Raw genomic sequence first — 17,616 nt, 5'->3', positions numbered from 1 at the left:
GCGCTGGCTTCTGAGAAACATGAAGGCACCAACATTTTCATATGTATAACACCTGTTAAGGTTTTGTGAATTCAAGGCAATGTACATGGGTTTGTCTTCACATTTAACTGGTTGAAAATTCATTCCAATCATTTTAGTGTATATGCATTCTAAATTTAGTGTTTAATTTAACACTCCGATCGGTAGATTAGCTTGCTGCTGGGGTTTGGCTGATGGGGACTAAGCAAGATGGGCAGGACACACCCTGGAGCCCGCCCATGGTCCCTCTCTGACCCAATCGTGCACCAGTGAGGTCCCTCAGCCTGGCCTGCGCCCTCTGCAATCTGGGACTCCTTGGGGGATGACAGAGAGCCTGTTTCAGCCAGATCCAATCCCGCAGGCCACTCCCCTTAGGAGGGTGCCAGATGAAGGGCTCATGGCTGGTGAGTGCTGCTGTGGGCCGCAGGCACAATAGGGCTGGGATGAGCAGGAGCAGCAGGTAGGAATTGCAGGTGGCATTGAACTGTGGGTTTCAGCCTGATCCCTGCAGGCCACCCAGAGGGACCCCTCCTGTGCACAAATTCATGCACTTGGCCTCTAATATATAACTAAAAGGTAAATGAAGAAGAAAAATAGAATGAAAAACACTTGGCTAAATAAAAAAAAAAAAAAAAACAAAAAAAAAACAGGAAAAGAAGACTAAAGGAACAAAGACTTTGTGTGAGAAATAGAAAACAAATAGTAAAAGACAAAATTAAACTGAGATATATCAGTAATTGTATTAAATGTAACTGGACTAAGCATTACATTTAAAAGGTAGAGACTATCAGACTGGATAAAAAAATAAGACCATGGAACCAATTATATGCTATTTTTAAGATACATGCTTTAAATATAAAGACAGAGATTAAAAGTAAAAGGATAGAAAATTGATTTGTGTCACACTAAGGAGCCTGGATAAGAGTGTATGATGGGATAGCATCAACCCCTTTTAATTTATATGATTTGCATTTTAGAAGGTTAGAAATGAGGAAAATTTCAGATATTTATAAGGTTAACAACAATTTAGAATTATCTAAAAGAAATATTGTAATCCTACTTATTAGAAGAATGAAAAACTACTTTCTATGGGAGTTTAAAACTAAAAGTTAAAGGATTGAGATGAGAAACTGCAGGCATAAATGAATAAGTAACAGAAATTAAGGAGAACAGGAAGCACAACCAAACCTACTAGGTTTCTATACCTATAACAAGATTCTCCATAAGGGCATTCAGGCCGGTCATCAGCTAGATCTTGACACATGACTTGCACACCTCCATAATCACTATCACCAGGATGGCTGAAATGTTGGAAATGGACAGGATTCTTCCTATAAGGATTACAAATATACAGTGAGAAAAAAAAATAACTAATAGAATATGCGAAATTTCTAGATATACTAAAAAAATAGTAAGATATGGCAGGAAGTGAAGCAACACACATCTGATTATTCCAGAATGTGAACTAATGCTACATTGTTAAAAACAAAACTCATCACGTATTCAATACAGAATTCTCCATGGTAACAAAATTAATTTCTAGTGAAATATGGTAAGCCATGTATGTCAATTGATATTGCTTTACAGATAAAAGTACAAGTGTTTAAGGACTTTTAATGAGCACACTAAGGCACTCTGCTAAGATTTAAAAAAACAAAAAAACAAACAGACCATTACCAACATTCTAGAAGTCTCCACAGGTCTCCTTCTAATCATTAAACCCATTTTCCTACCCAAAAGTAGACACTAACACTATACTATCATAGAAAATAGTGTATCTCAAATTTTTTGGTTGCAAGAAAAATTTACTAAAACTCCAGAGAGCTTTTGTTTATGTAGTTGTTTAATCTGTTAGAAATAAAAAATAAGAAATTTAAAAGATATATTTAAACAACTTTATTTATTACTAGTGGCCTGGTGCATGAAATTAATGCACATTAAAAAGGAATTAATTAGAGGAAATATTTTGATATTGCAGTATTTGTCCCCTAGTCTATCTCTATAATAGAAGTATCCAGCCAGCCCCACACCCATTGGGCAACACCAAGTCCCAGCCGGCCTCACCCCCATCAAGCCTCACAAGGCGGGAGATGCAGCCTCACATCCTGGCACCAGGGCCTCAGGTCCCTGGCCCTGGGGCTGGAGTGGGGGGGCACACCTTCAGGGGGGCGCAGCCTCAGGTCCCTGCTGATTGGTCCCTAAGGTGTCACAGCATTATGGTGTCACAGCATGATGACCATTTGCATTTTAGCCTTTAATTATGATGACTAGAGGCCAGATGCATAAAATTTATTCAAGAGTAGGCCTTCCTTCCTCCAACTGCTGGCACTGGCTTCCCTCTGGCACCTAGGAACCGGGTTTTATTCTGGCATCTGGGGCCTGGGCTTCCCTCACATCCCGGCTTGGTCCAGAAGGTTGTCCAGAAGGACATATTGTCTATGCTTTTATTATTATAGATCATAAATAGCATGTCTTAATGTAAATAACTCTACCTTCCTCCCAAAATTCATGGAGACACTGTTTCAAACTTTGAAAATGTATTTAATGGCTCAATCATAATGGAGGGCATCTGGATTCTCAGATCTGCTTCTACATTCAATCATTAACAGTAATGCAGATCATGTAGCCTCTGGAAAACTCGGCTGTACATCTGTGAGAAAATCAGAGTGAAAAAGGCAAACCCACAAAATCTTAGTATCATTATGAAAATGGTTATATCCTTACAGATTTCCTAAAATCTTCCTGGGAACCAGAACTTCTCAGGAGTCTCTTGACCATACTTTGAAAAGTGATATTATAAAACAACACATTAGTTTTCTCAGTTCTTGAATTTAAATTGAAGAATATAGTATATACTTCTTTGAGAATGACTTCTTATGTTTACATGATTACTCTATATTATTGAATGTAGCAGTAGTGTATTTTAATTAGTGTGTAAAATTCCATTGTATGAAGTTGCTACAATTTATTTGTCCATTCTACTATTCATAGACCTTTGGGTTCATTCAAGTTATTGGCTTTTATAAATAACAGTGCCATGAACATTATATTTTTGGTGTATTTATGCATTTTCTACATATGCAGAAAACTCTAAAGATTCTACAAAAACCATTTAGAAGTAATACACTAACTCAGCAAAGCTGCAGGATAAAAAAATAAAAATAAGTTGTTTCTATACATTCATAATAAATGACCCCAAAAGAAAAGTTAAAACTAATTTCACTTTTGAAAATAAAAGTTACAAATAAACTTAATCAGAAGGTGAAAGACTTGTACTACACTGATTTAATTTTTATTAAATAAGACACAAATAAATGTAAAGATATCCCATTTTGTGGAATAGAAGACTTAATGCTGTTAAGATGTCAATACTACCCAAAACAATCTACAGATATAATGTAATCCCTATCACAATCCCTATGGCATTTCTTAGAGAAATTCATATGGAATCTCAAGGGACACCAGATATTCTTAAAAGGTAAGAGATATTCTACAAGTTTATAAATTATGTTCCACATGTGGAACTAAGGCTTTTTTTAAAACAGACAAAATTGTGAATAAATGCATAAATTCTAACTGTTGAAATCGAAAAATATTGTTGTTCAAGTGCTAGAATGGCAAGGCTTTTTAAAGAAAGATAATATGAGTGTGAAGTTAACAGAATATGTGATATATGCACACTATTGCAGAGAAGATAAACTCTACTGGGATGTATTGGTTTCACAAGTTGGAATCACAAATACTTCTGGAATAGTATTACATAATTATAAACACTCTAGTATAAACATAGATGAAACTATAGCCTAAAACTAAGGGATATTAATTTTAATAAATGAAATTCGAAAATATAGTGCAATCAAATGAGGTAAGTATAGAAGTAACCAGTTAATCCAGAAAATATATATTCAGTTGTTTTAGAAGGTATCATGATGATTCAAAAGGACCATTAAAAAATATAGAGGAAAATGCACAAGTATAATAAGATGCCTAAGCACAACCTAAAATTATCTTGATAGTTATAATAAACACAACTATTTATGAAGCTATCTCTCTAATATCTCAATAAAGCACTAAATAAGCAAATATCTGGATCTGAGTGACTCAATTTGCAAGTCTGGAATCCCCAGTTCAAATCCTTGCATTAACCAGCACGTCTACATATGAAATGTCTCATTATTAAAACCTTATAGCAGGATTTGCAAGAATGCACACTGAGAAAGTATAAACCAAGTAGATATATACATGAAAAAGCTCCTAATCTTTAGGCCAATGAGTTTTAGTAGGCTTTTAATACATGATAACATATATCTACATAGCTACATGCCATTAAAGTAATTGAATTATAGCTACCTGTAATTTCATTTTACCTGTAGCAGTTTGCTCCATACATGCAGGATGTTCTCTTGACCTCGGTTTCTTCAGAACCTTGTAGAACTGGATCGGCTGCTTTTGCATGCAGAGTTGCAGGGTTGGAGGGATCAGAGCTAGGCCCAGGACAAGATCCTTGAGACTCCCCATGGGAAGATTTGCCTTGGGCACTCGAACAACTCTCAGAACAGCTCACTGTCTCTATTTTATTTCGTGTTCTTTTAGTGATGATTTCATCTTCAGAAACCTTACCAAGTTCCTCTGTTGGGATTTCGTTTCTCAGTGCATTAGTCTTCTTATTATTCACATCTGTGTTACTTAATATGATTCCAGAAACTGATTGCGGCATTTCCTAAAAAACAAATCAGAAAAAAATGTAAAAAAGAATATGTAAAGTTAAGCATAAAAGCATGGCACTACAAGATTCATGCAATATGTATATTTTTAAATTTTTAATATTTCATTCAGAATTATTAAAAATACCATTTTCTATGTCTCTAGTTAATAACTTAAAAAACATAGTTATTAGAAAAGAATTTATAGCTGGACCAAACCATTCCAATCAGGTCAAACATTCCATAAAAGATAACCAGAAAAAATAGAAATGAAGCATAAGCAAATACATTTGCTTTCATCTGAATACAATCTTTCTCAAAAAGCCTACTAATCTCTTAAATTTTCTGCTCAACAATGTGTTTCATTCTTAACATGCACAGTCCTTATAATTTCTTGTAAGTTACTGCAATACTTCATTTCTCCCATCTAAATATCATGATTTTTTCCCTATAACTGAATAATGAAATTACTCCTCCCTCACAGATAAATTTACATGAAGCTATGTTATGGCCAGCTCAGAAAATAAACATGATTCCTCTGGCATGATCTGAATAAAAGTTTCAGTTTAACCAATTAGAGGGGTTGTGAACCAGTTAAGTATTCTCATTAATACTATCGGACCTTTTTCATTTGTACTTACTGCCAGCACAAAGAGTAAACCTGGTCCTATGCTATTAAAGATGACCGCTTACTGACTAATACTTTCTTTGGAGTGAAAACACTTCTCAGATACACCCCAGTCCTCCTGGGAACCATTTCTAGGAAGTGATGACAACATACTAGATACATATGAATATTCACCCCCATGTATAACTGAGGACTCATGTATACTGGCTGCATCTGGAAAAAGCTGATTTTTATATTACTTAATGCCTAACAGTTTCAATTTCTTGAGAAGATATTATTAACATGGCTTCTTTTGGACAAATAACATGGCTTCTTTTGGACAAATTTTAATACTTTTCTTTTTTTAAATAATACAGAATGTAATTTTAAAATATTATCTAAACTGACTTAACAATTTATAAATGGAACCTAAGTCTTATAATGTTTCTTATAATAACTATTGGAAAAGCAATCATTGGCTACCTCTTAGAGCAAACCTCCCGCTGATGACATACCATTCTTCTAAACCATAAACTCTTTTCTCCTAAGCTACTCAACTACACCCCCTTCTCATCTCCCTCTGCTGCAGGACCAACCAACACACGCCAGAGACTAAGACAATCCTGGGCCACCTCCCCACTGGGCAGTCTCCCACCAGGTCAACTCTCACAGGTTGCTTTTCTGCCTATGCAGGTACTAATTGGGTAGGTAGGCCACAAATCCACTGGCTAAGCCAGTGTCTAAGTAAATGCCATTCTCTTCTTCCTGTTGGTATATCTAAACTCCATAATTCTCTCAGAGCCCCAGCTACTCTTAATTTTAGAAAGGCAGAAAAACCTCTACACAAACATAGCACTCCCCCAAATCTTAAAGCCTTGTCTCTCGGTTCTTTTTGTATACAGCTTAAAGGTGGGTCATTGAATGCCTTTCAACAAACCCCATGGGAAAGGTCTGGCTTTCACTGTTGGAGGCTCCTTTCAAACATGAAATACTCAGTAGTGTTGTCCCAGCTTTGGGCCTCAGCAACAGTTATAGGACAATGTGGGGAGGGGGAGTCCCACTCAACATCTGAAAAAAGGGTATTGCTAAGGGAAGAAGTTAAATAAATTAGAATGCATTCTTACTATAAAACACTGTGTATATAGTATATATATATACTGAGTGGCCAGGTTATTATGAGTTCATAGATCATAATAATCTGGCCACTCAGTGTATATCCTATATAATAAAAGGCTAATATGCAAATTGTCCCCTCAACCAGGAGTTTGACCAGCAGGCAGGCCGGCCAACTGCCCATGTCCCATCCTCCTGGCCAGGCTGGCCGGACCCCACCCATGCACGAATTCATGCACCAGGCGTGCGCGCACGCGTGACACACACACACACACACACACACACACACACACACTGAGTGGTCAGATTATTATGCACTTAGAGATAATAATCTGGCCACTCAGTGTGTGTGTATAGAATTTATATAAAGAGAGAAATGAAAGAGAAGAGGGGGATAGAGGAAAGAGAAAGAGAGATATCAATTTCTTGTTCCACTTATTTATGCCCTCATTGGTTGATTCTTATATATGCCCTGACTGGGGATCAAACCTGAAATCTTGGCACATGGGGATGATACTTTAACCAACTAAGCTACCAGGCAAGGCTTTTTTTTTTTTAATTAAACAATAACAATATACATAGTACCATGATCCCAGTTAGCTTTAAAAAAAAAAAAAAAATCCCTATATAGCTATGTGTATACTTAGTTGTATAACTCTAAATGAAAAGGTTTAGGATACAAATCAAAATATTTGTAAGATAATGGGACTGAAGGATAAGAAAATTCAATATATATATGTTTTATTCTACATGCTTCTGAATACTCTGTTAGTGGTAGTGTTTTTTTCACAAGTAGGTATTACTTTGACCACATGGGGGCAGCCATCTTGTGTGTTAGAGTAAAAATAAAAAATATATAAAAGAAAATGAAATATAAGTCATGAAATGTTTGGCATCATATTTCAACTCCCTCTACTTCCATGAAATATAAGGAAGGATGTTTTATTTTTAAATATCTTTACAAGAAATATGTTTAACACGTTAATTTATTGTAAAAGAGAAATTATAAAGTCACAAATATCAATTCTATGGGTCAAATATACCATTTTAATAGTCACAGAAACTAGAATTCATAATGTTCTTTATGGAACTCCATGAAATATTGATATCCAATAGACCCTTGGCATTTAAGAATTTAACAATCATGGTTTCAATTATTTATAAATGATCCCCAAAATCCATTATATGAGTAATTTGTAAGTTTGCTGAGACATAAATTTGCACTGTGCCAATTACAAAGCTCATGAGCCAGAGTAAGTGAATTAGCAACTGAGGGAACAGGAAAAATGGAAGGTTCTCTGTACTTGGAAGAAGTAGGGGAAAGGCGGAAAGTTCCATATTTTATAAAATACCCACATTGCTTATTTAGTTTGGCTCAGTGAATAGAGTGTTGGCCCTCGGACTGAATGGTCCTGGGTTAGATTCTGGTCAAGGACGTGTACCTCAGTTTCAGGCTCGATCCTGGGCCCTGGTCAGGGCATGTGTGGGAGGCAATGAATTGGTACGTCTCTCTCACACCAACCTTTCTCTCTATGTTTCTCCCTTTCCCTTCCACTTTCTCTAAAAATCAACTGAAAAATATCTTTGTGTGAGAATTAACAAACAAAACAAAAAACAGAAAAGAAAAAAGTGGTTACATGCCATTTGAGAATAACCAATATAATAAGCCAGTTTTTAATAATGGAGGTTCCAATTATAACCACATTCAGATGGACTTTAACTTTTCCCAGTCTGAAAATTTCTAAATAACTTTGTTTTCTACAATGCAAATACTATATTAAAGGCTAGTGTCAGCAAGCCAGCAAAATAAGAGCTAGTTTTTCTTTTTGTATACTTCATAAACTCATTAGTAAGAAGCAATTTTGTTTTTTCCTTGCTGTATACAACATATAATTAATTGCTATCTAGAACAATTAAGAAAACAATGAGATAATTATTTTTTAATCACCTTGGGTGAAATGACAGACTCTTCCTGATCAGCATTTCTGCATTTTTTTCCTGTGTCTTGCTCTGCTGATGTACTTTCTGAGCTTCCTGGTAAAATCAATCTCTTTCTTCCTTGCTGTGTTATGTTTTCTTGGGTTTTATTTTTGCAGACACCTTCTCTTCCACTTTTCCAGTTTACATTATCTTAAACACATACACAAAGAAAAAGGAGAAAAAATTATCTCCTATATCTTCCAATGTCAATATTCAATGCCCCCAAAAAACACCAAAAAAAACAAAACAATAACAAAGAAAGAAAGAAAAAGGATGAAGAAGCTAGTAAAATTAAAGTTCCATTATGGTAATGTCAACTTGAAAACACTTATTTGCAAATCTCAAAAAGTATTAAGCAAACTATAGCTAAGAGCTCCAGCCCTGGAGTTAGCAAAATTAAGATGCTAACGAGGGCAGACTCCATCCTACCCAGATTGAGCCTAAATGGGCAATCGGACATCCCTCAAGGGGTCCCAGATTGGAGAGGGTGCAGGCTGAGCTGAGGGACACACCCCCCATGCACAAATTTCATGCACTGGGCCTCTAGTCTTATATAATAAAAGCCTAATATGCTACATGTCTGGTTGGCCAGTCAACCATTGAACCAATCAAACTGTAATATACTAATGATATGCTAAGGCTAATCAACCGCTCGCTAAAATGTGCACTGACCACCAGGGGGCAGACACTCTGACTGGTAGGTTAGCTTGCTGCTGGGGTCCGGCCAATCGGGACTGAACAAGATAAGCCATACAGACCCTAGAGCCCTCCCATGGTTCCTCCCCAGCTGCCCAACTTCCCATGTCCCTCCCCAGCCCCAACCATGCACTGATGGGGTCCCTCAGCCTGGCCTGCACCCTCTTGCAACCCAGGACCCCATGAAGGATGTTGGAGAGCTGGTTTTGGCCCAATCCCACAGGCCAGGCCAAGGGACCCCACTAGTGCACGAATTCATGCACTGGGCCTCTAATATGTACATAAAATTCTAAATTTAAAAATATCTATATTTAGCCCTGGCTGGGTACCTCAACTGTTAGAGCATCATTCCTACATGTCAGTATTTGTAGATTTGATCACTAGTCAGGGCACATACAAGAGTCAACCAATGAATGCATAAATGGGTGAAACAATCGGTGAATGTTTGTTTGTTTGTTTGTTTGTTTTCTCTCTCAAATCAAATTGGAAAAGAAACAGATAGTTCTGTTACTCAAACTGTCCTTGAGCATATATGGAAAAACTTCTAATTCATTTTAAATAAATGCTAATATAGCTCTACCACCAAAATCTAACATAGGTGGCTTATGTGGGGGGAAAAATACAAACCATACTTGAGAGTATAGATACAAATGTTCTAAACTAAATATTAGCAAATCTAATCTAACAGAGTATAAAAATAATAAGCCATTATGATAAACTGAGCTTATTCCAGGAACACAGCATGGTACAATATTAGGAAATTTACTATTATAATATCATTAATTACATTAACATATGAAAATGCAAGACTATGTCTATACTGAAAAAATGACCAGAGAATTCAACAGTTATTCCTGGGGGGAAAACACACACACATCCTAAATATAAGAGTACCAGAATCAATCCCAATCTATTAAATGCTGAAAAACTAACAGAATTCCTATTAAAATCAGAATAAGAAACAGGAATCAATTTTACCCATTTTTACTTAAAATTTACAGATTATAGTGTATGAAATAAGGTCAGAAAAATTTAAGAAGCAATAGATAGATCAAAAGAGCCAGAAGTGTCATAGAAGCATGGAACAGATTGATGAATTTCAGAGGGAAGGGGAGTGGAGTGGCAAGAACTTATATGCATAACTCATGCACACAAAAAACTGCAGTAAAGGCCTAGGTTGGGGGAGAGGTGTGGAATTGAGTGAGTCAATGGGGGGAAAAGAGGGATATCTGTAATACTTACAACAATAAACACAATTTTTTAAAAAAAAGAGCCAAATGTCATAATTCTATAAATATGATTACACAGCTGGAAAATCCAAGGGGTTAAAAAAAAAACTATTATAATTAATTAGATCATTTAGCAATATTGCTGGAAATAAAATAAATACAGCATGGGGCAAAAGTAGGTTTACAGTTGTGAGTACAAAAACACAGAGTTTATTACTGTACTAGAGGCCCGATGCACAAAATTCATGCAAGGGGCTTGGTCGTTGCAGCCCTGGCTTTGTCCAGAAGGTCATCCAAATGGTCATCTGGAAGGTCATCCAGATGGTCGTTCTGCTATTTGGTCTAATTAGCATATTAGTTCTTTATTATATAGGATTATTTATTAATTATTGCCCTATCACTCCTCTGAGCCTACTACAATCCAAACTAGCATTATGCTGTCCACAACATACTTGATCAAAAACTTTAGAAAACTTGTGTTACCACTATGCTGAATATTAAAAACAGTAAGAGTAATAAATCAATTAAAATAAATATACAATTGTGCTATTATTTTATTAATCGTCCCAAACAAAACCATTATACATTTTGGACAAAATATATAAAAGCCACTATCTAAAGACACTGGAGAGTGACCAAAAGGCAAAAGTGGAGAAGAATCTAAGCTTGGAAAACTCACTACAACCTGTGAGCTTTGTGAAATTTGCCTCTTTCCTGAGAGCATCTCCCAGTTCACAGGTGGCAGAAGGCTGCAGCCTTACTGGCTTACCTGTTCAGAGGACCGAGTGTGAGGCGTGAGGAGCAGGGAGGAAATTAGGGATAAAATCCTAAAAGGAAGAAACCAACAGAAAACCAAGAACCAAAATAAAATCAACCCAAATCCTTTGCTCACTACATGGCCTGGGGAAAGCCCTGGAAGGCAGAGAAAAAGCAGCAGCTGGAAGCTGAGAGAACTAAGCAGAGACTAACTGCTGTCCACACAGGGGAAAACAGAATTTAGGGTTTGCATTAACTGTGCATTCGAAGAAAATTGCCTATCAGGCCAAATTAATTGTCTATTAGAACAAGAATACCTATTCAGAGGAACATAAAATCAAAAGCTCTACATCATTTATAACATCCAATTTCCAACAGAAAGTCACAAGAATGGAATAAAAGGAAAATGTAACCCATGTAAAAGAAAACAAACAAAAGAGCCGAGACGGGTCTGGCTCAATGGATAGAGTGTTGGGCTGGGGACTGAAAGGTCCCAGGTTCGATTCCGGTCAAGGGCATGTACCTTGGTTGCAGGCACATCCCCACTGGGGGTGTGCAAGAGGCAGCTGATCCATGTTTCTCTCTCATCGATGTTTCTGACTCTCTATCCCTCTCTCTTCCTCTCTGTAAAAACCCAATAAAATATTTAAAAAAAGAAAACAAACAAAAGAAACTGATCTTGAGATGACTGAAAAGTTGCAAATAAAATGTTGACTAAATAAGATAATACAAAAACCTTTTTAATAATCTTAAATCCAATGGGAATACCCAGCAGATGACATAAATCATTATAGTATTTGCCAGGATAGTGAGCTATCCTAGGACAGAGGTCACCTCTTCTTTAAATCTTCCAGCACATAACATCATGTGCCTAACACTTTTTAAAAGTTATATTAATTTATAAAGCCCTTACTGTGCTGGCCTTTTATCTTAGACATGCCAGCCCAGGTTTGTTTAAAAACCTGTTAATATGGTAAGTCTAGCGCATGTTAAATAAAAAAATAATTAGCAGATGTTTGATAAATGGCATAATAGTTAGTGTTCTAAATTAGACTTCATGTACACATCTAAAAAACTGTTAAGCTATGTTATACACTTCTTCATTTGTTCAGAAAAACTTTCAAATTCTGATTAATGTTTGCTTAAAACAAAACCTACTTCCACTGGTAACTGGTGCTGGGAGGTTTTGGTCACCGAGATCTGTTAACATCCACGCTGGAAGGATTCTCTTCCTTTGGGCAGGGTTGGACTGCTGCTTACTGATGTCTGAACTTTCACCTGCGGAAGACTAAAAAGTCATGTATTTTATTAATTATCAAACATAAGCATGCTCCCTTAATAAAGTTGTAAATTTTTTATTTTGCAGAAAGCTACCATTAAAAAAATCCATCTGCAATTATGGACTGAATTAGTCAAATTTCTCAAAGACATTCATGATCTCTATTACTTGAAGTGTTGTGCCTAATTTCACTTGTCTTTTCTCTCCTTGAAAAAATTTAAGGGACAGGTTATAAATGGATGAGATCTTAAATTTCTCACCACACTATTTGTGGTAGAAGTCTGGGTTGTCGCTATTTCTGTGCTTCCTTCCAGCTGTGGGGCACCAGTTGTCTCATCAGGCAAATTAACCAAGGATAATTCTGGTGTTTCATTCACTATATCATCTTCATCAAGCATTTGACTATTTCTAGAAAATAAAATCAAAATCATATATTCATCATTTAAATTTAAAACTGCTGTTATTTGTTATTATAAATGTAAGTCTCCCAAGTACATCTAAATAATGAGTTATGCTACTTTTCTCAGACTTAGGACAAAAAAAGCAGACTGTAGTATAATAGAATAAAATATTTAAACTAGAGCATGTTGTTTGTCTTCTGACCACAGGATCACCATAAAACACATTGATCTTTCCAAATCCTGGGCCTAAAAACCACAGCTATTTATCAGATGGGGATAAGTCATCTCTCTCAAGGCTTAAGAGCTACTTACTTATTTAATATTTGTCCAGAGAGTCCATAAAAGTTAGGATCACCACCCAGAATCCAAAGAGAAAATACAAACTGCAAATATATTAGCTAAGTTAGTTAGGCCCTTGGAGAAAAAATAAAGTCCTATAACTGTTACTGGGGTTCTGGCCAGTATAGCCACTTGAAAAATCTCCCCAAACCTGCAGCCTGACTGAAGCTAAATGTTCTGACACATGGCCACATGTGGAATATACTAGTAGAACCAATTACTTCCTACTTGCTGCAAATGTGATAAGATTATCCAAAGTGTTGCATCATTATCACTTATGTATGCATAGAGATGATCCTGCAAATTTATCTTTTTGAAAATTTGAAAATTGAAATAGAAATGCTACTCAGAAATAAAAAGGAATGAACTGCTGGTATGTACAAAACACGCATGCATCTCAAAGACATTTTGCTAAGGCAAATGAGCTATTTATATGACATTCTGAAGGGTAAAGCTACAGGAACAGAAATCAGGTCAGTGGCTGCCAAGGGCCAGGGGTGGAGGAGTGTTACTACACAGACAATTGAATGCTATCCCAAAGAGGCATGCTAAAATGGATTTCTAACGTAAGACTAGACTATCCACCAGATGGCTATGCTCCTGGAAGGACCCAGAACACTAAGCAATAAGGCACACACTAGTGAGACAGTGTTGAGTAATTCAATGGTAACTGCCTCTACAGGTCAGTTTTAGTGGTAGAGGAGGCTGCCAAAAAAACAGGGCTCCTTAGTATCAATGAAGATGACAGGATTCTAGAATTGCACAGGCCAGGTGTTTATCACTAACCATCAGAGGCTAAGTGGATGTTACTGGTACAACAAACAGCAAAGTTGAAATGGCACTGGTCAGTAAGCATTTGTAACAATGTCTGTCCACCTAGCTGGAGACCACATTTTTCAGCTTTCCTTGCAGCTCTGTATGTGCCTAATTTGGGGAAATGGGGGTGTAATGTAAAAAAATGAAAATCATTACTGCTCAGAAATCATTATATCATCACTAGAGGCCTGGTGCATGAAATTCTTGCACAGGTAGGGTCCCTAGATCTGGCTGGCGATCAGGGACAATTGGGTCCTCTGGCTGCCTGCCCAGGCCTTCTTTCCCCGGCTGCCGACCAGGGCCTTCCTTCATTTTGTGCTGCCCCCCTGGTAGTCAGCACATGTCATAATGAGCAATTGAACTTGCAGTCTTCTGGTCGAACTCCTGAGGGGACACTTTGCATATTATATACATATATATATAAATATTTGAAAACTCCAAATCACAAATGGAAAAAAAGCTAAGAGTAAACACCTTGAAAGAAATTTTACAGGAGCAGACTAATATAAGAACATTTAATTTTTAATATAAAAACACAATTAATTTGGTTACTCTAAATTAAGCACATAATTACCAAAACATATAAAAATATTTACTACCTCTTTCAACACATTTGGCTTGATAGCAATAAAACACAAATTAATACTCCTTATAATAACCTGAAAAGAATAGAGTGCTCTTAAAGTGGGTTCTATTTTCAGTTTTATCAATACAAAAAATTTTAAAAGTTCATAATATGACTGAAGGCACAACACTGATTTTCACACCAAGGGACAAGCTAATTTGAATAGACATAAAAATTAAAAGTGACATATAATAATGTAAATGAATTATCAGGCAATGGCTATAGTTTGCTTAAAACAGAAATGTATAGCATTTTCTTGATTTTTGAAATAAGTAAATAATTCTACTTTTATAGGTCCAATTTATGTATTATATAATTTAATTTTACACCAGATGTTTATTATAATACCTCATTTCCTCAGTTTCCCTATTTTATATTTTGTTATTTTTATAAGAAAGAAAAGTTATGCAACTTTAGTCTAAGTCAAAGATTAATATCTTAAAAAAGAAAAATGGGGGATATCTGTAATTCTTTCAACCACAAACATAATAAAATAAAAACTTTAAAGTGAACAAAAAGGCCAAGACTGGTTTGGCTCAGTGGATAGAGTGTCAGCCTGCGGACTGAGGGGTCCCGGGTTCGATTCCGGTCAAGGGCATGTATATTGGTTGCGGGCACATCTCCAGTGGGGGGTGTGCAAGAGGCATCTGGTCGATGTTTCTCTCTCATCGACACGTTTCTAACTCTCTATCCCTCTCAATTCCTCTCTGTGTAAAATCAATAAAAATATATTTAAAAAACAAATAAATAAAAATACCAAAAAAAATAAAGTGAACAAAAAAATTAAGAAAATATAGTGAGTTTCAAATTAACTATCTGGTTACTATTAGATGGAAAATACATTCTGAACACAATGGTAAAAGACACCACACATGAGAACAATCACTACTGAGGCATGAATTTCCAAAGTCAAATGCTTTCCAGAAACATACACACACACACACACACACACACACACACACACACCATGTAACTCCTATATCGCCAATACACTTTAATACTAGAATAGTTCCTACTGAGGCATTTGCAGATGGCTAAGGAATTAGATTATAAATATCATTACATAATGTCATTTCATCAGGTAATCAGGCAATCTTACCTTAAAGTACATTCCAATTCTGATTCAGAATACGTAGAGAAAACACGGAAAATGTATTTGTCAACAAACAAAGAAAAACTATCTCCAGGGTTCAACCAGTGCCATAGATTTGTCTTCAATGGTAAGAACTGACTTTTCTCAGAAGACTGATAAAAACATGGACTTGTGTGTATCTAACAAAGAAAGAATACAATGATGTTGTAACTCAAAATTATGAAAAAATACAACTGAATATGAACTAATGCATAATATAATAATTAATGAACTGATACATTAATGATATGAACTGATGCATTAATATAATAATAATTTAGGTGTATAAGAAACTTAAAGTTCTAATAAATCTGGAACTTATAAGTACCATAACTCTTATCCAATCATACAAAAAGAGCTGCAATATACTTCCCATTTCTCTAAGAATAAAAAATAAAGTTATCAATTAACTGGTTAAAAGATACTCTGATTTGCTTGAGGTAAATTAAAATTAAAAAGAGAAACTTGAAAAAAATTTCTCCAGCATGGAAACTTACTCCTTTTACTTTGAGATCCAAAATTCACCAATCCCCTGGAAGTGGCTAGCCTCTTTTCCACTTATTTTCCTTAATAATTTCTTACTATGATTAAAAATTTAGAAACCGCTGAAACCGGTTTGGCTCAGTGGTAGAGCGTTGGTCTGCGGACTAAAAGATCCCAGGTTCGATTCCGGTCAGGGGCATGTACGTTGGTTGCGAGCACATCCCCGGTAGGCGGTGTGCAAGAGGCATCTGGTCAATGTTTCTCTCTCATCGACGTTTCTAGCTCTCTATCTCTCTCCCTTCCTCTCTGTAAAAAATCAATAAAATATATATTTTTTTAAAAAGTTAGAAACTATGAGAAGGGAAATTTTGACCCTATCTCTCAAGCAAACATATAACTGGTTTTGTTTTGTTTGTTTGTTTTTTTTTTTTGGGGGGGGGGGGGAGTTTTAAGCCTCTCATGGAGGAATCTAATTTTGTTTGAATAAAATCCCACTATGAGGTTATCATCTATATTCAAATTGCAAGAAGCAAATATATCTTAATGTCAAAACTATTATAATATCCATTATTTTGAATTATGTTTGCCACCAAAAGCTTCTATGTTAAAGATAATGAAGTTCCCTTCATAACTAAGACCTATTGAAAGACACCTTAAAAATTCCAACTAGAATCAAGCTGAAAGTGGCTATTTCCAAAAGCCAAATAGCCTTTTTGTTATCAACATGATGAAGTTTTTAAAATAAATAAGCTTTATTGTGTAACAAAGCAATCTACGTTAATGCAGATCTTTGTTGTTGTTTTTTTAATAGAATAAAAGCAACTCCCCTTATCATCCATCCTTCCATCCATCCATCCATCTGCTTCATCAATTTAAGTGAGACTTTCTAGCGACATCAACAGCCTCTCTAATATAACAGGTAATTACCACCCCAGGATTGAGCTGAACATTTCCAGTTTTTCTATTTATATTTCATTAAAGTATCTTGAGATACAATTATATTTTCATACATTAAAACCTTTTCTGATCCCAACCATTAAAAGCATTTGAAGGTGTTAAGGTATGTTTTATTCATCCTGAATTTGAATAGATTAGAATTCAATATAAATACAGTAGGTAAAAACTTTTGTTCCTATTATAAAATATATTCACTATGGGAAAATTAAGGAAGTTATAATAGGCCTATTTTAATGTATTTTGAAATTCTAGAAATGTATCTTTTCTTTTCTTTTTACTCCACAACAATTTTTTTTTCCATTGGTAAACTTGGTTAAAATTTTTATTAAATATACTCACTTTCATTTTTTAAAACATGAACCAAATAATATCATTAACTTAATATTTCATTTTTTAAAAATGTTAAGCCTGTATAAACTAAGTAAAATATAAACAAGCCTAGAATGTTGTGATAAAACATAAAGCAAATAGTATCATTAACT

The 17,616-nt window shown here is 35.5% G+C and overlaps 1 protein-coding gene across 2 annotated transcripts in view; it reads right to left on the bottom strand.

Annotated features, from left to right (window-relative positions):
• The window catches only part of APLF (aprataxin and PNKP like factor), a 74,800-nt gene that overhangs the window by 12,156 nt on the left and 45,028 nt on the right, over positions 1-17,616 (bottom strand). For both annotated transcript variants that reach the window (XM_084901197.1, XM_084901196.1), the window contains exons 3-8: positions 15,662-15,834; positions 12,642-12,789; positions 12,261-12,390; positions 8,390-8,571; positions 4,386-4,738; positions 1,224-1,349 (exon numbers count right to left, since the gene is read on the bottom strand). In XM_084901197.1, the coding sequence (XP_084757323.1) occupies positions 1,224-1,349; positions 4,386-4,738; positions 8,390-8,571; positions 12,261-12,390; positions 12,642-12,789; positions 15,662-15,834 (1,112 nt within the window). The remainder of the gene's footprint in view (positions 1-1,223; positions 1,350-4,385; positions 4,739-8,389; positions 8,572-12,260; positions 12,391-12,641; positions 12,790-15,661; positions 15,835-17,616) is intronic.

This window comes from Pipistrellus hanaki (assembly GCF_964339955.1).
Source record: "Pipistrellus hanaki genome assembly, chromosome: 12".
NCBI lineage: Eukaryota > Metazoa > Chordata > Mammalia > Chiroptera > Vespertilionidae > Pipistrellus > Pipistrellus hanaki.
This window is presented reverse-complemented; position numbering and strand designations above follow the sequence as displayed.